The 24,267-nt window shown below is 44.0% G+C and overlaps 1 protein-coding gene across 2 annotated transcripts in view; it reads right to left on the bottom strand.

Moving 5' to 3' along the window:
• DCBLD2 (discoidin, CUB and LCCL domain containing 2) overlaps positions 1-18,798 on the bottom strand; it is a 106,750-nt gene extending 87,952 nt beyond the window's left edge. For both annotated transcript variants that reach the window (XM_066347485.1, XM_066347486.1), the window contains exon 1: positions 18,209-18,798. In XM_066347485.1, coding sequence (XP_066203582.1) covers positions 18,209-18,416 — 208 coding nt within the window. In that variant the 5' untranslated portion in view covers positions 18,417-18,798. The remainder of the gene's footprint in view (positions 1-18,208) is intronic.
• Positions 18,799-24,267: the final 5,469 nt, after the last annotated feature.

Raw genomic sequence — 24,267 nt, 5'->3', positions numbered from 1 at the left:
AAAGATACTTTAACAATAGCAAACACTAATGCAGAAAGCTTGCACAACTATGTCAAAACTGCAGAACAATGTAACTTCCATTACAGTCGGTATAAGCTATGAAAAGTTTATTCTTTTCCAGGGAGCTTTCAAGGATTTCTTTATCTCTGTGAACTGGTGCATCCAACTATACTTCCTCTAAATACGTGTCACTTCTGTCACATCTTATCATACATTTGTGAGATCTTATAATCAACTGAAAAACAGACAAGTGGAGGGTACAAAAGTGTTCAAAAGAACAGCTTCCAAGTCTTAACTAATACATCCTATTTCATTTGGCTACAATAAAGATTTTTAATGTATTATTTAGCACTGTAAATTTTTAGAACCAGAAGTAGTATTTCAGTCCTATTACGAACTGTAAGATTTTTAAAGCTGCATCACTACAAAAAAAATTTTTTTTGTGACAGAGACAGAAAGACAGAGAGAGGGACAGATAGGAACAGACAGGCTGGAAGGGAGAGAGATGAGAAGCATCTATTCTTCGTTGAGGCACCTTAGTTGTTCATTGATTGCTTTCTCATATGTGCCTTGATGGGGGGGGGGGCTACAGCAGAGCAAGTGACCCCTTGCTCAAGCCAATGATCTTGGGCTTCAAGCCAGCGACCTTTGGGCTCAAGCCAGCAACCATGGGGCCATGTCTACAACCCCACACTCAAGCCAGCAACCCCGCGCTCAAGCTGGTGAGCCCACGCTCAAGCCGGCAACCTTGGGGTTTTGAACCTGGGTCCTCTGCATCCCAGGCCGATGCTCTATCCATTGTGCCACTGCTTGGTCAGTGAATAGATAATCTTGAATAGATAATTTAAATTACTACTTTAATTTCACTCAATATTTTTTAATACTGTTTAGGATAGATATGTACTTGAGAACCCAAAAGTCACTGAGGATAATTTTTAGGAAAAGAAATAGCTCTCAGCTTCATTCTTTCTTAAGCCCAACATCATCACTGCATTAGTGATAATTTAAAAAACATAAAAAAATGTGAGATCTATAAATCCTCTAAAACCCCCACCAAATACATACTCTGCTTAGAACATAATGCAAAACAAAGGGGCTCTAGTGTCACACAATGAACATCTATCACTCAGTGTGACCTTGAGAAGGTAAGTTATTGTTGCTAAACCTCAGTTTTATAAAATGGGGATACTAACAACTCAAAGCACATAGGATAAGAATTAAATGAGATACTGTATGAAAAGACCTAGTGTGAAGAGCCTAACCCACAATAAAGTGCTCAATCAATGTCTGAGGATATTATCATCACCATACAAGACCAGAGGGTAGATGCAGTGCACCTGGCCACGACCGAACTGAAGGAAAGTAGCCCCGGCCTACTGGCTAAGGGGGAGAGTGTTGGCCTGGGGTGTGGATGTCCTGGGTTCGATTCCCAGTCAAGGCACACAGGAGAAGCACTCATCTGCTTCTCCCTCTCTCTCTCCTTCCTGCAACCATGGCTCGCCTGGGGTGAGTTGGACCTGAGCGCTGAGGATTACTCCACGCTTCCGCCTAGGCACCAGAAAGAGCTCCGTTGCTAAGCAATGGAGCAGCACTCCAGATGGGCAGATCATTGCCGCCTAGAGGCCTTGTCAGGTGGATCCTGATCCAGGAGCATGTGGGAGTCTGTCTCTGCCTCCCCTCCTCTCACTGAATTAAAAAAAAAAAAGTAAAACAATGGTCCGTTAGTTTAGAAAATTTATAGCAGCTTTAAAGCTTCAAGTGTGTCTTGTGAAAAGTATCACTCAATTAGAAAGTAATTCTCACTAGTTTTTTCTCCTATGACCTCTACTCCACTTCAGTTACTCACTCTCAGGACCAAAACCTGGACTTTGTTTTTGCCACCATTATCAAACACTGCTCCCACCTCTGAAATCTGAAAAACTTTAATGTCCTATTCTACTGGTCAGTCTCCTGACATTTCAGCTCTCTTACACCCACTACATACTGGTACTTCCTATGAACTTGACATCTCTCCCTTTCTCCCTATTGATTGTGTCCTGGCCTCATTTCTTTCCCTACCCAGTCTGGACCTCGTGTCCACTGGATTAGCTGCACTCTTCTGGTACGTTCACTTCCTAGTTACTGTGTCCTTCTGAGTGCCCTGGCGAGCCCTCCCCAACCCCCACTCCAGATAAAATGACCTCTCTCTGCCAAGGAGCTAAGCACTACTAGAAAAGAAAATCACGAAATCCAGGGGATATGTGTCCTTAAAGTAATGGGTCCCAATCTCAGATGAATACCTAAAGCCACTCAGCAGTCTCTTCTTCAGTGGTTCTAAAATTTAGTCTGCTTTAGAAACACCTAAGGTTCTCTGGCTCTCATCCCCACAGATTCTAATAAATATGTCAAAAAAAAAAATTACCCAGAACTTGGAAATAGGGAAAACAAAAGGTCAGCAGCACATTCTTTAAATGTCAGAGGCCAAAAGCCACCCAAAAACTATATGGCAAAATTCTTAGTTGGATTTGCTATGTATCATTGATTAAAGGTCCCAATCTTGCTTACATGTTAACTGGTAGATTGTTGCCTGGTAGAAATGCATATAATTTCTTTATAGTTGAAAGGATAATCCCAAAGTTTACAGTTTATGGTCCTGGTAATTATTAACCAACTTTAGCCATCTAACCTAGCAAATCATAATCCTAAAATTGCCTGTAAACACCTAGCTTCTTAAATACTCTTTGGGGTATGATATCTTACTGGTTCCTCATTAATGAATGAGTTAAATAAAATCTTTGATATGTATCCCTTTCATATTTGCATAACAGTTATGATTTTGGCTTTTTTTTTTTTCAAAATTATACACTGTAAGATAACTCTTCAGTAGGACCTAGGATCTTCACATTAACAAGTCTTAAGACACTAACAATAAGAGCAATAACAAAAAAAAGCACAAAACCCCTCTTTCCACCCAAGGTGCCTTGACATTTACAATCTTCTTTCTCACTTTTCCTTTCAGAGGTTTCTTCAGTTCTCTATTTTTAATGTCTTCTTTGCCTCTCGCTCTAGCTTTAATGAACTGCAACTCAGATTCCAGAGAGCTATAGTGGACTGTGTGTGCCTCCCAAAAGGATACACTCAAGTCCGGATTTCTGATACCTGCGAATGTAACCTTATCTGGAAACAAGGTCTTCGCAAATGTACTCAGGTTAAGACAAAGCCATACTGGATTTGGGCAGATCCTAATCCCATGACTGGTGGCATAAGAGGAGGAAAACTTGGACACAGATACAGACAAGGAGAATACCATGCAACTACAGAGGCAGAGTGGAGTGATACTAAAGAATGCCCACCCTGAAACCATCAGAATCCAGGAAAAGTCGAGGCTCCCCGCCTAGGATCTTTGGAGAGCATGGCTCTGCAGACACCCTAATTTTACAATTCTAGCCGCCAGAACTATGAGACAATAAATTCCTGCTGTTTTGAGTAAGTCTGTGGTAATTTCTCTTGGTAGCCCTAGGAAATGCAGACCTACCTCTCCAATGAAACTATTCAATACAGCAGTCAGTTTCTGAGCTGCCAAAAGCCAGTGGATACTTTTTTCTTTTGATTTTTCCATTGATAAAGACAAAAGATAGATGGAGATGCGGGGGGGGGGGGGGGGGGAGCACCAACTCATTGTTCCATCTATTACAGTCATATACTCATTGATTGCTTCTCCTATGTGCCCCAACCAGGGACTGAACCCTACCTCAGTGCGCCAAGACATGTTATACACTGAGCCACCCAGCGAGGGCTGATACTTTTCTATCCTTGTCATTTGTTTCTATCCTTGTCAATTACAGCAGCTGACATTGCTGGCCCGCCCTCCCTCACTCCCTCCCTTCCCACCTCATTCTTAAAACTCTCCTTCCCTGTCTCAGCTCTTCGAATTCTTCCCCCTCCCCCAAGTTGAGAAGTGGGGATGGGGGGGGGGGAAGGGCAGACAGACAGACTCCCGCATGCGCCTGACCGGGATCCACCCGGCATGCCCACCAGGGGGCGATGCTCTGCCCATCTGGGGCATCGCTCTGCCGCAACCAGAGCCATTCTAGCGCCTGAGGCAGAGGCCATGGAGCCATCCTCAGCGCCCGGGCTAACTTTGCTCCAATGGAGCCTCGGCTGCAGGAGGGGAAGAGAGAAACAGAGAGAAAGAAGAGTGGGAAGGGTAGAGAAGTAGATGGGCGCCTCTCCTATGTGCCCTGGCCAGGAATCGAACCTGGGACTTCCACACACTGGGCTGACACTCTACCGCTGAGCCAAATGGCCAGGGCTCTTCTAACTCTTTAATTGCAACCTCTCAGGTATCTCAGCTGACTTAGCCCCTTCGTGCTGATGTCGCTATTCTTCAGAGCTCCTTCCCCACTCTCTGGATTCTACCCGAGCAATCTCAGCCACTCCTATGACTTCAGTTACCACTGAAATGGAGAAGGTTCCAAAGCCTCCAGACTTTCTCCTACTCCTCAAACTTGTCACCTACTTATAGTATTAAGCACCTCTGCTAAGAAGTTCCACTGCATTCACATTGAATGTGTCTCAAGTATTCAAGGAACATCTGCCACAGGCCGGGCACTGCACTAGGTGCTATGAACAACCAAAATGAGACAAGGCCCCATCCTTAGGGTTTACAATACATATAGTTAAGACAGACACAGCAAGTATTTCATGGATGATGAGTACTATGGGGAAGTAATGCGAACTTTGTGTGTGTGTGTGTGTGTGTGTGTGTGTGTGTGTGAGAGAGAGAGAGAGAGAGAGAGAGAAATAGGAGTTAAGTGGATAGAAATCCTGGTGGATGGGGGAGGTAGTAAGAAGGGAGAACAGGATTCCAGAATGATTAAAAAGAAAAAAAGCATTTTAACCTTTGCGCTCTCAGATTTAACAGGTCATTATGTTTTATACTTTCTAGCTCTTCAATATCTCAAATTTGGTCCCTTTGAACAGGTGCAGGGCTTTGTTTCCACACTTCCTTCTTTCCTTCCTCTAATTCACTGTCCACAATCTTGGCCAGTGTTTTGTAAACACCAACTGGGTCATGTAGGTCCCTTATTTAAAAATCCTTCCACTATTTTTACTTATGATAAAATACAAGTCAAATCCGGCCACAGCCGGTGGCACAGTGGATAGAGCGTAAACCCGGTGTATGGATGTCCTGGGTGTGATCTACGGTTAGGGCCCTCCACTCCTCCCCTTACCCTTGGCTCCTCCTGCAGCCAGTGCTTTGAGCGTGACCCAAGGTGCTGAGGATAGCTCCAAAGGAGCAAGACAGCTCAGTGCTAACTCGGTACTCCAGCATCATCAGGTGCTAACTCGGTACTCCAGCATCACCAGGTGCTAACTCGGTACTCCAGCATCACCAGGTGCTAACTCGGTACTCCAGCATCACCAGGTGCTAACTCGGTACTCCAGCATCACCAGGTGCTAACTCGGTACTCCAGCATCACCAGGTGCTAACTCGGTACTCCAGCATCATCAGGTGCTAACTCGGTACTCCAGCATCATCAGGTGCTAACTTGGTACTCCAGCATCCTCCCAGATGGGGCTGTGGGTGGATGCCCCTAGAGGCACGGGCGGAAGACTGCCTATCTCCCCCCCTCTCACCTAAACATAAACAAACGTCAAATTCTTCAGCAAGCACACAGTCTATTAAGATCTTTCCCTGGTTTCCCTTCCCTCATTTCCTGACTTCGCCCCAACCTCTTGGCTCCTGCTGCCAAACCCCAGGGAACTCCCTGCATGCTCCGCGCGTCCTCCCCTCTGTGACACTGTTCTCCCCTCTGTGACACTGTTCTCCCCTCTGTGACACCGTCCTCCCCTCTGTGACACCATCCTTCCCTCTGTGACACCGCACAGGCCTTTCCTCTCGACCAAGAGTAACATGCTTCCTCTTTTCATCCGCCTAGCAGATTCAAACGTTCCCTTCTTCGTAAAACATGCTGAAAGTCCTGGTCTTTTCTCCATTTTTATTATCAAAATCTCTTACTGAACTTAATATGGTTAATTATGTATGCAATTTTATGTTAGTTTACCACACCAAGCTGTAAAACTGTGTGAGGCAGGCATACATATAGAAATAGGGATACTAGGCCCTTAACACATGCTGATGAATTTAGAAAAATAAATCCCAACAAGCCAGAGGTGGGCACTAGACAGGCAAGTAATTCAGTAGAAAGTACATGGGCTTTGGAGTCAGATGGACTTGGATTTAAATTCTAGCCGTGCCAACTTTGAGATCCTGGGCACTTGATTCTAAAAGCTTCCAGATCCTCACCTGTACATGGGGATCTCTCAAGGTACTTGTGTGGGTTTTTAACAACTAATGTAAAGTATAGTAGCCTCTATAAATGTGAACCTTTTTCTCCTTGAAGATGATACCTCTATAGCAGGGGTCCCCAAACTACGGCCTGCGGGCCGCATGTGGCCCCCTGAGGCCATTTATCCGGCTCCCACCGCACTTCTGGAAGGGGCACCTCTTTCATTGGTGGTCAGTGAGAGGAGCATAGTCCCCATTGAAATACTGGTCAGTTTGTTGATTTAAATTTACTTGTTCTTTATTTTAAATATTGTATTTGTTCCCGTTTTGTTTTTTTACTTTAAAATAAGATATGTGCAGTGTGCATAGGGATTAGTTCATAGTTTTTTTTATAGTCCGGCCCTCCAATGGTCTGAGGGACAGTGAACTGGCCCCCTGTGTAAAAAGTTTGGGGACCCCTGCTCTATAGCCTGACCTGTGGTGGCACAGTGGATAAAGCGTCGACCTGGAAATACTGAGGTTGCTGGTTTGAAACCCTGGGCTTGCCTGGTCAAGGCACATATGGGAGTTGATGCTTCCAGCTCCTCCCCCCTTCTCTCTCTCCTCTCTCTCCCTCTCTGTCTCTCTCTCCTCTCTAAAAATGAATAAAAAAAATTAAAAAAAAAAGATGATACCTCTATCTAGTACTCTTTCTTTCCAGGAACTGCCTGGCTTCCAACAGGTTTTGTACACCTCATGTCCCTGGCTAGCTGACAGGTCCAAGCGGGGGTACGGACTTACATTAGGCCCTTTAGAGGCTAAGTCATCCTTCCCCCCAATTTCTGGACCCTGTACATTAGGGAAATCCCAGAATCTCTCTAGTGGTGACACTATCAGCCTTGAGGATTGCCAGAAGCCATGATTTCATGGATGCAAAGAAAGCCAGGCTGATCAAGAGACGAAAATTAAGTCGAACCCTCGGTGCCTGAGGCCCAGCTGCATTCCTGCTTCCCCGCTTAGGTTGGTTCAGCTCTTCTCAAGACTCCACAATAATCTTCAAACCCTCCTGACGCTTTTCCCTTCTCCCGTAAGCAGATTTACACTTCTACCCTCTAGGAGATCAACAGTCCCAACTAAAACGCTTCTCCTCCACCCATGCAACAGAATGTCTACCTCATGCCTATAAAGTTAGCTTCTAGGATCCAAAGAATAACTGGAAACAAGGGGATGCCACAAAGAAAGAGAGAAACCATGAACCTGGAAATGCTCTGAAAGAAGGGAGATGAAAGGAAGTTGAAACATACCTACAAAAATTGGAGAGAGAAAGCGGAGGTCAAAAAGGAGGCTCAACAGCAGCATTAAAGGTCTGGGTGGGCTAGCGGCCAGGTAAAAGCACCGCAGGTGAACAATCACACCTTGCTGTCACACTCCTCTACTGCGGCCGGACCCCTTCCACAGAACCAGAGCTGGAGCTGCCCTAAACAGTAACTGGGATGGGGACTGGGGCAGAGGGGTAGAAGAGGGCTGGGTCTCAGAAGAGAGCAAACATTCAAAGATGGAGATTTTAACAGCAGACCAGGAAAAAACCCCCAGAATTTTCATTCGTACATCGATTCACTCATTGAACAAAAACTTACCAGCTACCCAAAAAGACCTGATCCCAGCTGCACACATTCTAGAAAAAGAGATGCATTATATATTGAATAACACAGAGAGTGGTAAGTGAATCCCAAGGTCGACATGGGTGGTATTTAAATCCAGGTATGTTGGACTCCAAAGTCTCCATACTTTTCAAAGTCTACCAGAATAAAAAATAGTGAAGACAGACAAAGCTCTCAGGTTTTGTAGGGTAAAACGAAAACCAAACCAAATCAAAACCGACAGTTTAAATCAGTGGTAGTCAGCCTGGTCCCTACCGCCCATTAGTGGGTGTTCCCGCTTTCATGGTAGGCAGTAGTGGAGCAACCAAAGTATAAATAAAAAGATAGATTTAACTATAGTAAGTTGTTTTATAAAGATTTATTTGGCCCAACTTAGCGAAAATCCGACATAAAGTACTTGGTAAGTTATTATTATTATATGCTTTAACTTGCTGTAACTGTGCTTTATAAATTTTATAAAGTAAAGTTACTTCCCTACTTTATAAATCACCATTACTGTGGAACCGGTGGGCGGTTAGAAAATTTTACTACTAACAGAGATACAAAAGTGGGCAGTAGGTATAAAAAGGTTGACTACCCCTGGTTTAAATGATAGTTCAGTACAATAGATGCTAGACTTCAAGGGTTAGAAAGGAAACCATCATTGACAAAGACCTGCTGCGTGCCCGACACTAAGAAATGTGCAGGACAAGCATAGTCTACTTTTCAGAGTATTTGTCACTGAAAAAAGCTAAGATATAGGTATCTGAGAAGCAAACAGCTCAAAAGAAAAATGTATAAAAGCCAGCAGTGCTTTGAGCATGTTTTCAGGCATAGAATAAGAAACACCACAGAAGTTTAAGTTATACTAAAACACAGCTTATATGCCCTGATAAAGCAGTGCTCTTGACAAGGTGGAAGTTTCGGGAAGAAAGGGAGGCGGGAGAGGTGAAGTGCACTGCACAGGCACGAGGACGAGGGCAGTTCAGCTCCAGAGTGAGAGGCATGCTGCTGCTGCTGAGCAGTAATCCCATCTGAGATTCGACTAGTGGTCCTCCGTTGTGGCACACCTAATCCCAATGGACACGTGACTTACTCCAGTAACCTTGGGCTCTCTGGAGCCTGAGAACGCAGACACTGGATTGGCATGTGAGCCTGCGTAGGACCTGTCGAGGACCAGGGGAAAAGCGTCATCGTGATGATACATTGGAGTGCCTGGGCTTGGTAAGAGATGGCTGAACCCGCAGATGGACAGAAGGACCAGGGGAAGATGGAGAAACTAGGCTGATGCCATGCCTAACATCTCGGGTACAAATTCCTCAGTCAGCCTGTAAGGGAAAGTTCTCCAAAATACATAGTTCCACCGACCTGTCCAGCCTGTTCCCACTGTTTTCCTGACACCAGATTACTAAAGCTATCTGCGTACTAAAGCTCCACGCGTGTCGGCTGGTGACTAAAAAGAAGGCAGACAACTACTAGAACCAAAACCAGGAGACTCTTAGAATGGTGGCGGTGACTCTTCAACTGAGAATAAAGGAGTGCTGTAACGTCAGCACCCACCTTGCTGACGTTACTTTAGGCTGTTACTGTTAAGGACGATGTAACAGGTGGACACAACAGTGTTTTCTAAGAAGTAGCCATGGCTATGTCCAAGGCCCAGATAAAGGCGGCCTCCTCTCCTCAAGGGAGTGCAGCAAAGAGGCCTAGCTCCTGGGAAGAGGATGGCTAGGAAACACTAGGCAAATGTTGGATCTACAGGCGTGCAGGTACCCATAGACTAGCACCAAATAATGTGCTTGGGCAGCAGACTGGGCCCTGGATAAACATTTTTTCAACGGCAGACATCATGCTAATCATCAAAAGTAAGAAAATGAATAAATCTCTCTGCCAGGAACAAATCTTTAAACTAGTGTGATGAATGAATGAACAGAAATGACTGGAAAGTACTATTTGACAATGAATGTTTGGTGATGGTTAGAAAACTCTTCACAGAGGGGATGAGACCCAAGAAGGGTCTCTGAAGGATGATTAAGAGTTTATCAAATAGCCCTGGCTGGATAGCTCGGTTGGTTAAAAAGCATCGACCTCAAGTGCAGAGGTTGCCTGTTCGATCCCCGGGGTCAGGCACATAGAGGAATAGATCAATGATGCTGTCTGCCTCTATCTTTCTCTCTTTCGCTAAAATTAATTAAATAAATAGTTTACTAAATAGACAAGAAAAGAAAGTAAGGGTGCCTAACCAAGCAGTGGCACAGTGGACAGAGCATCCATCTGGGAAACTGAAAACCCAGGTTCAAAACCCCGAGGTCACCAGCTTAAGAGTGGGATCATAGACATGACCCCACGGTCACTGGCTTGGGCCCAAAGCTCACTGGCTTGAGCAAGGAGTCACTGACTCAGCCTGCCTGATCCTCCCAGCCAAGGCACATATGAGAAGCAATCAGTGAACAACTAAGGAGCCGCAACGAGTTGATGCATCTCATCTCTCTCCCTTCCTGTCTGTCCATCCCTGTATGTCCCCTCCTCTCTCTCCCTCTCTCTCCTTCTGTCTCTCTTAAAAAAAAAAAAAATGTAAGGGCATTCCATGTAGAGAAAACAGCATATGTAAAGAGATCAGTATAGGGAATAAGATAAAAAAAACTATAAAATTATATATTAGGATGAAAAGTAGCTCAGACTTACACCTGAACCTTAAAGCATGAGGGGTACTGGCATGAGACTAAGAAATCAGAGAGGAAGAGAGGGATCACACTGTGAAAAAACTAATACAGCTTTGGGCAAAGTGGGCTTACAGTTGTTAGTATATGAAAGCTTATTCTATCATTATTTATTAATTATTGTATTATTTTCCATGCAAACAATTGTAAACCTACTTCTGCCAACCCCATATTTAACATGCAAAGGAGTTTGGATTTCCTCTTACAGGTGATAAAGGGCTGCTGGCCACAGTAACAGTAGCATTACTCTAGCTCCAAGAGGGCAGGACTGCGAAGATTCGAACCACAGCCCACAGACACTTGCCCAATGATTGCGCAGGGGTTCTGGGCACGGGGCTCAAGGAAAGGCAGTGGGCAAAGACCGGAGGCTTGCTCCTCTCCGCAACAGCGCAGGCTTCCAGCTCCCATGGCTTCCTGACTCTTTGTTGCTCTTATGCTGTGATCTTACTCTTCAAATGTCTGTCATCACTATGGACTAGAAATCCAGCAATTATTTAAAGCTCGCCTACTTGAAAACCATTTTATGGGCAAGGCTTCTCCTCCTTTCCTAGGCATTGTGAGCCCTCCTTCCCTCATAAACCGACAGCTCCGTGCAATCTTCCTGGGTTGTTTCCGTAGATATTTCAGTTTGGAGGTTATTCCCAAACTGTAGGTTTGAAAACACTGACAATGTTTTACTCTTCTCTTATCGTCTCTGAGCTGTGTGTACTGACAAAAGTGAACACTCTCCTGGGAGCTCATAACTGATACTCCCTCATGGTGATGGTTCTTTTTTTTTTTTTTTTTTTTTTTTTTTTTTGTATTTTTCTGAAGCTGGAAACAGGGAGAGACAGTCAGACAGACTCCCACAAGCGCCCGACCGGGATCCACCCGGCACGCCCACCAGGGGCGACGCTCTGCCCACCAGGGGGCGATGCTCTGCCCCTCCGGGGCGTCGCTCTGCCGTGACCAGAGCCACTCTAGCGCCTGGGGCAGAGGCCAAGGAGCCATCCCCAGCGCCCGGGCCATCTTTGCTCCAATGGAGCCTTGGCTGCGGGAGGGGAAGAGAGAGACAGAGAGGAAGGGGGGGGGGGTGGAGAAGCAAATGGGCGCTTCTCCTATGTGCCCTGGCTGGGAATCGAACCCGGGTCCCCCGCACGCCAGGCCGACGCTCTACCGCTGAGCCAACTGGCCAGGGCCATGGTGATGGTTCTTTTAATGAGAGAATGACAGAATATCAGCATCTTCTCCTTGATTCCAAGCGATTCTGTTTTGACTACAAACTTCCATGCACCATACACAGCAGAAGCCTTTCAAGCAGTCGTGGGCCCACTCCCTTAGAAAACAGTGGAGGGAGCCTGCACCTTAGGGTTTTCCTCGCAATTCAAGTAGCTAATTACAGTTTTTCTTGCAACTACATCCTTCAGAGGGCAGGCTGAACTAGTAGGTGATGCTTTAGCAGCCTTTTAACATCTCCCCATTATCCCATCTGCTTCATGGACACTGATGTTAATTAAATACAAGTTTATTTGAATACCTGTATTTTCTGTCCTCATGGATTACATTGATTTAATCCATATAATCTGGAAAATCAGCATGATGTAGTTTCTCAACTAATATTTTGAACTGATATACAACAGTTCAAACAGGTCCTTGAATAATGTCCATTCATCCACTGTCATTTTAACTTTGATGAGATGCCGTAGGAGCGTAACACTGTTTACCTCGATTAGCCATGGTAAAATTGGTTTCGTTAATATGTCATTTCGCTTAAAGTCGCAGAACCTATGGACATCACTGAAGACTTATCATACTTTCTCTAAGATCCTATGCTGAATAAAGAACTTAATTCAATGGAATAAAGAAAATAATAATATAGCAGTTATGAACAATATAGTAGTTACTTCAATAAAGGTCTTTTATATTTTGAAGTGTTCACCTAGTATTTTGTTAACTATGTTTATATGTTAGCTTTTAAATTAATTTTTACATGCTATGCCTACAGAACATTAATACAAAAGTATTAAAGTTACACCCATGTAAGATTATGTAGGTGTGTGAATTCTAATAGAGAAGAAAGAAACATAAAAATAACAGCTTGATAGGTCGGGGGTAGAACTATGAATAATTATCACTTAAGCTTTTGGTTTTGAATCATTGTTACTTGTAAAATATTTTAAAAATAAATAAAGTGCTAGGGCCATAATGTTGTTCTAAAATAAAGTGAATTCATGAGTCATATGAGAAAAACTACCAACTTGTTTGCTTCATATTTCAGCAATCACATTTAACAAATATCACAATCTCTAGAGAGATTTTTCTATTCCTCCTAATTTTGTCATCATTCCAAGAAGTGGAAATAGAAACTACCTATTTGTATGTATTCCATCAATGCCCAATATTACCACATAAGCTTTCACATCAAAGGTTCATTTTATTAGGTATACAGTAGTCCTAAATTTAAAATCCACCTCTCTGTAAATCTAGCTGTTCCTCATCATACTGAATTATGCTTTCTGGAAATTAATTCATTTGTCATTTTAATTCTAGTACTGGTACTTCCATTTGTAACAATTTCACTTAAAGATCTTTTTAATGCTGATCTTCTAGAATGAAGCTCAGATGATCAAACAGAATTATTTACTATCTCCAAAGAGAAATAATGTTTCCTCTTTACTTACAACATTAGGAAACTACCTAAATCATTAATCTGTAATTTTATAATTAATTTTTAATTTATAAGTTTTTAAAATGTGGATTTTAATATGATCATGTGGAATATGTGCTATATTTCTAATTCCCATTGTGCAAATCAAAAAAGTTTTTTTAAACTAATTTTTGCCTCTGAACAAAACTACATAAGGAATCTTAATGTTTTATCACACCAAGAAAGACAATGGAAAATTCTAAATTAACCTAATGTCAATATTAGAAATAATTACAAATGTTCTTTGCAAACAAGAGACATGCTCTTCAATTCTGATCATTCACAAATATTGTTCAAAAATATTTCCCTGTATCACTAGGAAATAAAAGCATTACTTGACAGAATATAAATCCCTCCCCCCCACAGAGTAGTTCCAAATATTGTGGAAATGAAATACTTATATAAAAATCTGATGTTGGGCCCTAGCCGGTTGGCTCAGTGGTAGAGCGTTGGCCTGGCGTGCGGGGGACCCGGGTTGATTCCCGGCCAGGGCACATAGGAGAAGCGCCTATTTGCTTCTCCACCCCCCCCCCTCCTTCCTCTCTGTCTCTCTCTTCCCCTCCCGCAGCCAAGGCTCCATTGGAGCAAAGATGGCCCGGGCGCTGGGGATGGCTCCTTGGCCTCTGCCCCAGGCACTAGAGTGGCTCTGGTCGGCAGAGCGACGCCCCGAGGGGCAGAGCATCGCCCCTGGTGGGCTTGCGGGAGTCTGTCTGACTGTCTCTCCCCGTTTCCAGCTTCAGAAAAATACAAAAAAAAATAATAATAAAATAAAAAAATCTGATGTTGCTCACAGGTCTATTAAATAAGCAAACAAAATCAGTATCTTCACAAACATTTCACATCAATAATCATAAACAAGTCAATCTTAATGGATTTTAAAGTTCACTCCACATTCAAATAGTATTCTAACCCAGAAGGTAGGCAAGCCTTCCTATGACACAATGAGGAGGCTAAGCTCCTGAGGTGAGGTGACACGAATTCTTAGTCATAATGTAAACCAGAGACATAAATTCCTGCATAGGAGACCCTCAACTTCCCATGCAGTAAATTCATTCCAGTAGCTAATGTGCAATTAGTGTTTCACCAATTGAAGTTTTTTAGAAAGCCGTACATTTTACAGGGGAAAAAATGCTTTCAATAAAAAATAAAAAGATTTGGAAGACGAACTTAATATTAAATTTACAAATCAAAAACATAAATATAAGCCATACCTAAAACACCACAATAGATTTGAATGAGAATTTATAAATAGATTAATGATATGAGATCAGTCAAAATGTTTTAAAAGTCTAATAAGTCTTTTATGAATATAATGATAAATTGTATTCTGATTCTAATAAAAGGAAAAATCACTCTGTCAGCGGAAAACCTGATGAGGAATAGCTACGTATGACATTTATTGGGAGTAACGTAAAATCTCCTACTACTGTATTTCAAAATGATGTCCCAAAGATTAAAAAACAAAAACAAAATACCCTGAGGCACCATTCTACCTCAAAACTTTCAGGCTGGAGCAAGAGTAGGTTTGAATTGTGAGTATGAGAAACACAGAGTTTATTCTTGTATTATTCTTTATTAATTATTGTATTATTTTCATAGGAATGACTGTAAACCTACTTTTGTCCTACTCTGTATATCATTTGCATTCTACCAAGGCTGGCCTAAGGAAAAAATATCTATCATAAAACACTTTAAACCGCTTATCTTTTATTCTGCCTACATGCAAACTGCAAGCTATCTGAAAAAGCAGAGAAGAAATTAACCAGAACCGTACTAGCAAAAGACAACTGTTCCTTTTTCCTTCCGTTTTCCTAATATGTAAAGGAAAAACTACAGCTTGTAACTTAACATTACAACATGTAGATAGTCCCATTATTAAAAATTCTATAGGTATTTTAAAGCACTGCTTCTCATTCTGAAATTACACTTTTTTCCCGGTTTTGCAAGAGAACACCAGTCAACCCTTGAAGCACATCTGTTAGACTAGGAAGACTCATTTAAAAGCAATTCTACCACAGACTGCATTGGGACCCTGTGGGTAAGAAAACACAATTTTTAAAAATCAGGGAGCTCAAACCCCATGCAATGCCTGAGTTTTTTGGTGATATATGCCTAACTGGTCCTTACTTTATCAGATAATTTAGTAAGCTCAAGATTAACAATGGGTGCTGGCTGGATAGCTCGGTTGGTTAGCATTGGCCCGAAGTGCAGAGGTTGCCAGTTTGATCCCTGATCAGGGCACACAAAGGCATGGATTGATGTTCTTGCCTCTCTCTCCCTTTCTCTCTGGCTAAAATCAATAAATAAAGATAAAAAACAATGATTAACAATTTGAATCAGTTATAGCTATATTATGCTCTCTCTTTTCCCAAACTCCTGTGTGCTATCATTTAATTTTCATTAAGTTATAAAATTGGTATAAAAGAATTAAGTAGTACAAATTGTAGTTATAAAAGAAGTCACGGGGATGTAAAGTACAGCATAGAGAATATAGCTAATAACACTGTAATAGCGATGTATGGTGCCAGGTGGGTAATGAAAATATCCGGAGTGGGAGGGTAAGGAGGCAGGTAGAATCACTTTGTAAAAAATGTGACTGCTGGCCCTGGCCAGTTGACTCAGTGGAAGAGCATTGGCCCAGTGTGTGGAGATCCCAGGTTCAATTCCCAGTCAGGGTACACAGGAGAAGCACCCATCTGCTTCTTAACTCCTCCTCCTCTTGCTTTTCTCTCTCTCTCTCTCTCTCTCTCTCTCGCTCTCTCTCTCTCTGTCTTTCTCTCTGACCCCATACCCCTGCAGCAACAGCTAGATTGGAGCCAGTTGGCCCCAGGCACTGAGGATGATTCCATGGTCTCCGCCTCAGGCACTGAGAAGAGCTCAGTTGCTGAGCAATGGAGCCAGGATCCAGATGGGCAGCACAGCATTGCTCCCTAGTGGGCTTGCGAGTGGATACCAGTCTGCTGCATGCAAGTGTGCCTCCCCCCACTAAATATAAAAAAGAAAAAAAAGAATGTGACTAATCACTAGGCTGTACACCTGAAATTAATATAAAATAATACAGAATGTCAAATGTAATTAAAAAATAAAATTAAAAAAAGAGAAATATAAGTATGTATTCTTGTATTACCAATACAGAAAACAAATATCAAGAATTTAAACAACTTAATATTTACCCAATCATCTTAGAAAAACTGGAAATCAGGTCTTTAAAGTTACCAGAATCATTACTATTTCTATTTAATTTACATTGGTGTTTATATGACACGATGAAAAACAAACATATATTTGTTAAAATACTCTGGTAAAAACTGAAATTAAATCTTTAAAAAAAAAACAATGTTGATTGTTTCTATCAGGCTTAAAAAATTCTAAAAACAGCAATTGTCTCATTTGAGGGGAGACATGTAACTGATTCTATACTATTCAAAGATTTTCATAATATGAACACTTTCAGATTTGGAAATAAGCAAAACAGAGTATTTATTCTGCTGAGGTAGTTACATTTCTTTCTGTATTAAGGTACCTTAAATGTTTTGTCTATTTCCCGTGTTTGAAATGAGGTAACAATATCTATCTGAAATGGCTGTGGGGAGGACTGAGTTTGTACATATAAACCACTTGATACTGTGCCTGCCAAAAAGTAAGCCCTAATAAGTATTAGCCATATATAGCCTGTTTTGTTTTGTTTTGTTTTGTTTCCCTACTAGGAGGGAAATACAAGCAGAGGCTCTAAAACTTCAATGGAGGGAAGGATTTCACACTAATTTATGAAGGGCCGATGTTCAAAAACTCACTGAAGATTATCTAACTAAAACCTGAATGCTAAGCATCTTACATCGTGCTTCGATCAAAAAGCGGCCAGTTTACCAGTAAGTTTTTTTCCTTATAAAGATATTATATCTTCATATGCCTGTCAAAGTTTCAGCATCGTCAAAACGACAGGCTTAAAGACCATGGTTCCCTACTTGACGGAAAACCGTGAGAGCAACATTATGTTGGATTTGAACATGGGGATCAATTAAAGAAAAAACTTCGCAGAAATACGTAACAATCCTTCTCACATTGCAATAAAATGGGAAGTGTAATGGAAAATGTGTTCAGTAACTGATGCCATACTGACTTTAAAAAAAATTGCAGTTGACTGCCTGAGAATAGTACTAAAGGGGGTGGGGGAGGGAGATCAGTTCTGTTCTCTCTTTCCATCATTGTGATAACTAAACAAACAGTTTTGCTTGCTTCTGGAATAGGTCTTCCAAGGATCGCAGAAGAAAAAGAGTTTTGTCCCTTTCTGGATGGGTTTACCCTTTTTAACGAGGAACGTTCCATTTTAGGCAACAACAGAGCCAGCATAGACCACCGTCCAGACTAACAGGCAAGGATTGTAAAGGACACTTGCTGAATCAAGACTGAAAGATAACCAGAATCAGTTTCATTCGCTATGGAACCTGAGCACTTTCACAAAACACCATTATCGCCACTTGCCTTTAACAGTTTTAAGATGCTATTTAATTATTTTGCGTTTCTACTGTCCATCTATCAGTTTAACTTAACTTTAGGCGTCACGTCTCCAAAACTTCGTTTTTCTCCCAAAATTTCCCCCAGAAAAAAGAATCCAATATCCAAAAGGCGGAGTTGATAGCAGGGTCTCATTTCCCTCTTTTCAGGAAAATGAATGGCCTTGCCCAAAAGTAAAGCCGCGCCAAGTTGGGGGACAACAGGGTGATCCCACCTCTGCTATTCACCCGCGCGAGTGCCGGGCCAGGACTGCCCACGCGCGACAGCGCAGCGCGCCTTCCCGGCGTGTCTGCAGATTCGGCCCAAGGCCCGGGGACCCGGCGCCCCGCAGGCTCTCCCTGCGCCCCGTCCCCGCCCCCCGCGGGTCTCCGGCGCCGCGCTCTCTCCGGGGGCCACCCACCTTGCTGAGCTCCAGCGTCCTCAAGCAGCAGCAGCAGGACAGGTAAGAGCAGGAGGAGCAGAGGCATAGGGGAGGCGGCGGCGCCGCGGCGGGGAGGGAGGCCAGAGTGCGAGTGGGGGAGCGCGGCCCGGGCGGGGGCGGCGGCCGCGGCCCGGACTCGGGGACCGTGCGGGCTGCGCCCTGCTCTCACCACCGTCCGGCTCGCCATCGCGGCGGCCGGCAGTCCGCCTGCATAGTGCGGGCGCGCTGGGAGTCCCGCGCCGCGGCTCCGGGCAGCAAGGCGGCGACTGCAGCGAGCAGGAGAGAGCGAGAGGCGGCGCGCCTCGCCCCGCGCTGGGACCCCCTCCGCCCCTCACTCCGCTTTCGTCTCCTCCTTCGTCCCTTCCCTCCGTTCCCCGCCCGAGACCCCAGGCCGGAGTGCAGGAGAGGGGAGGGAGGGAAGGAAGGAAGCGGAACGCACGAGGCGCGGAGAGCCGCTGCGGCGGAGCCGGGGAACGAGCTTCCCGCACCGCGTTCCTCACCCCGACCTCCGCTCCCCGCGCTCTCCCGCCGCTCCGCCTAGCTGGCAAGCAGGCCGGCCGCCCGCTCCCTCGCGCTCCCTCCTGCGCGCCCTAGCCACGCCCCTTCGGCCGCCACGGGCCAATCGTCGGTTGGCTCTGGTCCGTCTCCTCCGAGCCACCCAATCAACACGCTCTCTCCTTGGTCAACCAGTTAGCTACGCCACCCACTACTCGAACTCAACCGCCTCTCCTCTTTCTCCTCCAATCCTCTGAGGCCTCGGGAAGCGTCCCACCCGCCTCCCCCAATCTGGGTTCCGCCTCGGAGCTCGGGCCCCCGGCGGTCCCCGCCCGCCGGAGATTTGTTATTGTTGGGACTTCAGCCCAAGCTGATCCCGCAGAGGCGGCCGCTAGCTCTGGTCAATGACTTCCGGGACTTCCCCCATCCCGCGCCCGCTGCTCCTCGGGCGGTGCTTGCTCCATGCTCCTCCCCTCTGCACATCAGGCCACTGGAAGAGGTGGGAAACCTGGATCCTGGATGGTTTTGGCTGGAAGCTGAGTCTAAAGGAATTTTTTTTCTGTTTTTCTTTATTTTTTTAAAAATAGAAGAGGTTTTTTTTGTTTTTGTTTGTTTTAAATAAAAGCTATGCCAATTGTTGCGGCTGTGCCAAGTTACAACAGATCAGTGTTCAATTAAATATCTCAATATATATAATATATACAATACATGTTATATATCTACTGCTTCCAATACCTTTTGCTGCATTTATTATATTGGTGGAGGCTTCTAAAAGGATATAACAAGATTCATGCCCCCATGAGCATAAACCTGACATCCTAACATTCATTCAGCCGTTCTAGAGTTGTTGAGCACCTGCAAACTCTCTATTATGAGTTGTAAGAGTTGCAGCCATAATACACAGACATCTTCCAGTAACTAGTGTTGGAGAAGAGATGGAAATATCATGAATGTCAGAATAAAATAAATGCTAATCAGAGTCACAAAACAACTTGATGGAGACCGTGAGGGGACAGAGTGACAAGAAGAACTAGTCTTTAGGAAAGAAGAATCCACAGGACTAGGAGGTGATTGGTTTTAGGAAGGAGAGAGCTGCCATCCTGTCTGGTTTTCACACGGTCCCCTAAGGAGGATGGTGTCATTAATAAATACTGGGAACTGAAAAGATGAAGCAGGCTGTATGGGAAAATGAGTTAACTTTGGACATACTGAATTTGAGCTGTCCACTTAGCTAATATGTGAAGCTAGGTATCAGGCAGGTGGACATTTTGGTCTAAAGCTTAGGATGTGGCCTGACCTGCGGTGGCGCAGTGGATAAAGCATCGACCTGGAACGCTGAGGTTGCCAGTTGAAACCCTGGGTTCCCTGGTCAAGGAACATATGGAAGTTGATGCTTTCTGCTCCTCCTCCCCTTCTCTCTCTCTCTGTCTCTCTCTGTTCTTTCTCTCTCAGATGAATAAATAAAATCTGAAATAAATAAATAAAGCTTAGGATGAGGAGGGCCTTGGAGTTATTGGGGAAAGTCATGAATAGATGTGATATTCAAAACCATGGAAGGGACTGATATCCTCAAAAGAAACTCAAAACTGTAAAGGACTTTAGAGGTCATCTTTTTCAACTCCCTTGCAGACCCATCCTCAATTAAACCCTTCTACCAAATTTATTTAATAAGCTTTTATTGGATACCTATTAAACCCTACTATGCTTTAGGCCTAATGTAGGCAGTGAGTATACAAAGTTCAATCAGAAGAGCCTACATTCTTTCGGAAAGGTGACCATGTAAACAGATTCATTGCTATCGGGGCATGTTGTAAGTATGGACTGATGCCACAATACCACGTTGGAATACCACATTGGAAGGATTTTAAGAAATAAAATTATGGCAAGTATGAGACTCCAGCTGTCTTGAATAAGATAACAAAATATAGGAGGTGATCTCAGGCCAGAGGCAAAGGAGGCTGGATTACAAGCGGATGGTATAGATGGAGCTGCATCTGGTAGGGCTTGTAGCAGCCATGGTGACTCCATTTCTTGACTGGTAAATGAACTAATGCTTTGGATTAAGACTCTGGGGAAGACTGGGGTTTCAGGAAAGGAGCACAGGGACTAGTTATATCTGAAATACCAGAAACTTAAACTGTGTATTGTTTTAATGTATTTGTTTATTCCATGTTAAATGTAAATATAGATTCTCAGTTTAAATTTTAAATCACCAGAACATTCTTTTCTTTTCCTCTTCTGTCTCTTCCTTTTTCTTGTTTTCTTTCTTTCTTCTTTCTTCATCAATATATAATGGTGGGATAGGGCAAATGGAATTGATCTGTAGAGAAAAGAAGAAATATGGAAGAATGGTTACATTCCACTATTTCTGCTTCCAGATGAAGTTCATTTGAGCCCCTGCTAAGGAAATGAGAATGGAGGAGAAGAACCTGTGGGCTGGCGCCTTTGCTTCATACAGAAACATCTGGGTTTGGCCCTGGCCGGTTGGCTCAGTGGTAGAGCGTCGGCCTGGCGTGCAGAAATCCCGGGTTTGATTCCCGGCCAGGGCACACAGGAGAAGCGCCCATCTGCTTCTCCACCCCTCCCCCTCTCCTTCCTCTCCCTCTTTCCCTCCCAAAGCCGAGGCTCCATTGGAGCAAAGATGACCCGGGCGCTGGGGATGGCTCCTTGGCCTCTGCCCCAGGCGCTGGAGTGGCTCTGGTCGCAACAAAGCAACGCCTTGGAGGGGCAGAGCATCACCCCCTGGCGGGCAGAGCGTCGCCCCCTGGTGGGTGTGCGGGGTGGATCCCGGTTGGGCGCATGCGGGAGTCTGTCAGACTGTCTCTCCCTGTTTCCGGCTTCAGAAAAATACAGAAAAAAAAAAAAAAAAAAAGAAACATCTGGGTTTTAATGGTATGATATGGTAAAAGTCATTGGTACCATCATTGCTATTAATGCTATTAAATATCTGTTAAGCATTAATAAAACAGAAAAGGCTCATTTAATATGGCATTTATACTGGAAACCTTGGGATGATGGTATGTAATGAATCATTGGGTTTTATCAGTGAGTGTATACTCTTGGCAGGATAACAAAAAGAGGAAAAAAATGAGCATTTACTCTTGTGAGCTTCCAGTGGGGTGGGAGAGAAAGAAGAATGTGGTATTTCTGGGGAAATATTTCAAACTTCAAAGCCCAGCACCCTAAAGATCTGGTTACTGTTCTCACAGAGGCCTTTTCTTTCTCTTGCTGACTGTTTGTACTAATGTTTATAGCCAAGTTTGTTGCTAAATATCTGAATTCTGCTCAGGAGACTTCCTTCCTTCCGTTAACAGAACGGGTTTGGATACATTTTTCTCTTTATCCTGTAAGTGTCTTTCAGTTAGGCATTTCAGTCAAATCTAGTTCTCAGGTTTATTACTCATTTCCTGAAAATTTATCAACTTTTTCGATATGTATTTGCTACAGCACAGTTAAGACAGAAGTGTTAGGAACCTAATTTATTTTAGAAGCTATTTCATGTCTCCTAGTGGATAATGACACTACATTCTTGGCATATTTCAGCAACATGACTGACTTGGATAGTTTTCTATTTGCCTTCCTCTACAACCATTTTCCCTTTTCTAACTTTCTTCCATCCTCTAGGTTTTGCTAGGAACTTAATAAAATAAATTTAAACTAATTCATTCTCTTCTGGGTCAGAACAAAGAAAGCTTCCGCTTGGTATTTTATCTCTGATAGTGGCTGCAAAGGATCTTAGTAAAAACATGAAAACTGATCTCTAGAACATCAACATCATATCTAGAAATTAAAGAATTAATTATGCATAAATGGTTAACAGACAACTAAAAAATGAATAGTGAACATACCAGAGTATCTGAGATAATATGACTTAGGTGTGCAGTGGCTGTGTGCCACTCCTGCTGTACACCTGTATTCTACCCTATGGGATCGATGCTGGCAACCTAATCAAGAATTAAATATACAAAGCCCTGGCCGGTTGGCTCAGCGGTAGAGCGTCGGCCTGGCGTGTGGGGGACCCGGGCTCGATTCCCGGCCAGGGCACATAGGAGAAGCACCCATTTGCTTCTCTACCCCCACCCCTCCTTCCTCTCTGTCTCTCTCTTCCCCTCCTGCAGCCAAGGCTCCATTGGAGCAAAGATGGCCCGGGCGCTGGGGATGGTTCCTTGGCCTCTGCCCCAGGCGCTAGAGTGGCTCTGGTCGCAGCAGAGCGACGGCCCCGGAGGGGCAGAGCATCGCCCCCTGGTGGGCAGAGCATTGCCCCCTGGTGGGCGTGCCGGGTGGATCCCGGTCGGGCGCATGCGGGAGTCTGTCTGACTGTCTCTCCCCGTTTCCAGCTTCAGAAAAATACAAAAAAGAAAAAAAAAGAATTAAATATACAGACTTGAAATATACAGAGTCTGACTTCTGAGAAATGGAGCTGTTTCATGAGATCATCGAAACAGCCCTGGATCAGACTCATGTCTCCAACCTCCACTTGAAAGTGCTGTATAACCGATAGTAAGTCTCTTAACCTCTCCAGGCCTCCTTTTCTTTATTTACAACAGAAGAGGTTACAGGTTTTGAGTTTGACAGTTCTTCCAAATTCTCCTTATCTGCTGCTCCCTTTCATCTCACAGCCATATTCTGAATCCTTACTCCCTAAATTGCTAGCTAATGGAGGGAGAGGACACAAAAGCTGATGAGTACAGAATTCCTCTCTGGAAGAGCTTTGTCTGTGCTGAACAGGAATGTACCTTAAAGGGTGTGCTTCGCCCTGGTCAGATAGCCTGGTTGGTTACAGCATCGTCCTGAGGTGGTTGCTGGTTCGATTCTCAGTCAGGGCATGTATAGGAACAGTCGATGTTCCTCTCTTTCTCTCTCTCTTCCTCTCTTGCTGAAATCAATAAATTAATAAAATAAAATTAAATTAAAGGGTGTACTTCACATCCCTTACTCCCAGTCCAGCATGCCTTTACGGACTGACGCTAGTTGAAGAGCCCCCGTTTTGTTCTGTGAAAGAAGAACAAACAGGGCCTCAGAGCAGGAGGGTAACCTTATCAGCAAGGAGATGGACAGGTCAGAGGAGATAAAGCTCGCCAGCATGGTGGTTGGAAGCTGCAGCAAAGGAGAGGTGAGATAAAGTGAAAGCTCCCCAGTGGTTGGAATGCGAAGATGCTTAGGTTGAGATAGCTAATAAATAAGTTCTAACTATTTGCTGTAGTATATGCTATATGGTTACCTCCCCTGCCACCCACTTTCCTCTGAAACTCTCCATTAAGTTTACTATAGTCCCAGCCCGATCCAGTGAAACTCTGGGGAAGAAGGGGCATAAAAATGGGGGAGGGAGAATCAAGTTGGTGTCCAGCTTCTGGATTATACATGGAAAGGGCCGCATTCTCAGGAAGTGAAATGAGAGCGGAGATCAAGAATTCAGAGAGAGCAGGAGACGCCTGAAACAGAAGTTCTGACAAGTGTAAACTCCTTGCCGCTCCCCATCTTCTCAACACCATTTCCATCCCTGGATTTGGAATGATCCAGGAGGCTGCCATCAATTGCACCAG

Source organism: Saccopteryx leptura, chromosome 8, assembly GCF_036850995.1.
Source record: "Saccopteryx leptura isolate mSacLep1 chromosome 8, mSacLep1_pri_phased_curated, whole genome shotgun sequence".
Taxonomy (NCBI): domain Eukaryota; kingdom Metazoa; phylum Chordata; class Mammalia; order Chiroptera; family Emballonuridae; genus Saccopteryx; species Saccopteryx leptura.
This window is presented reverse-complemented; position numbering and strand designations above follow the sequence as displayed.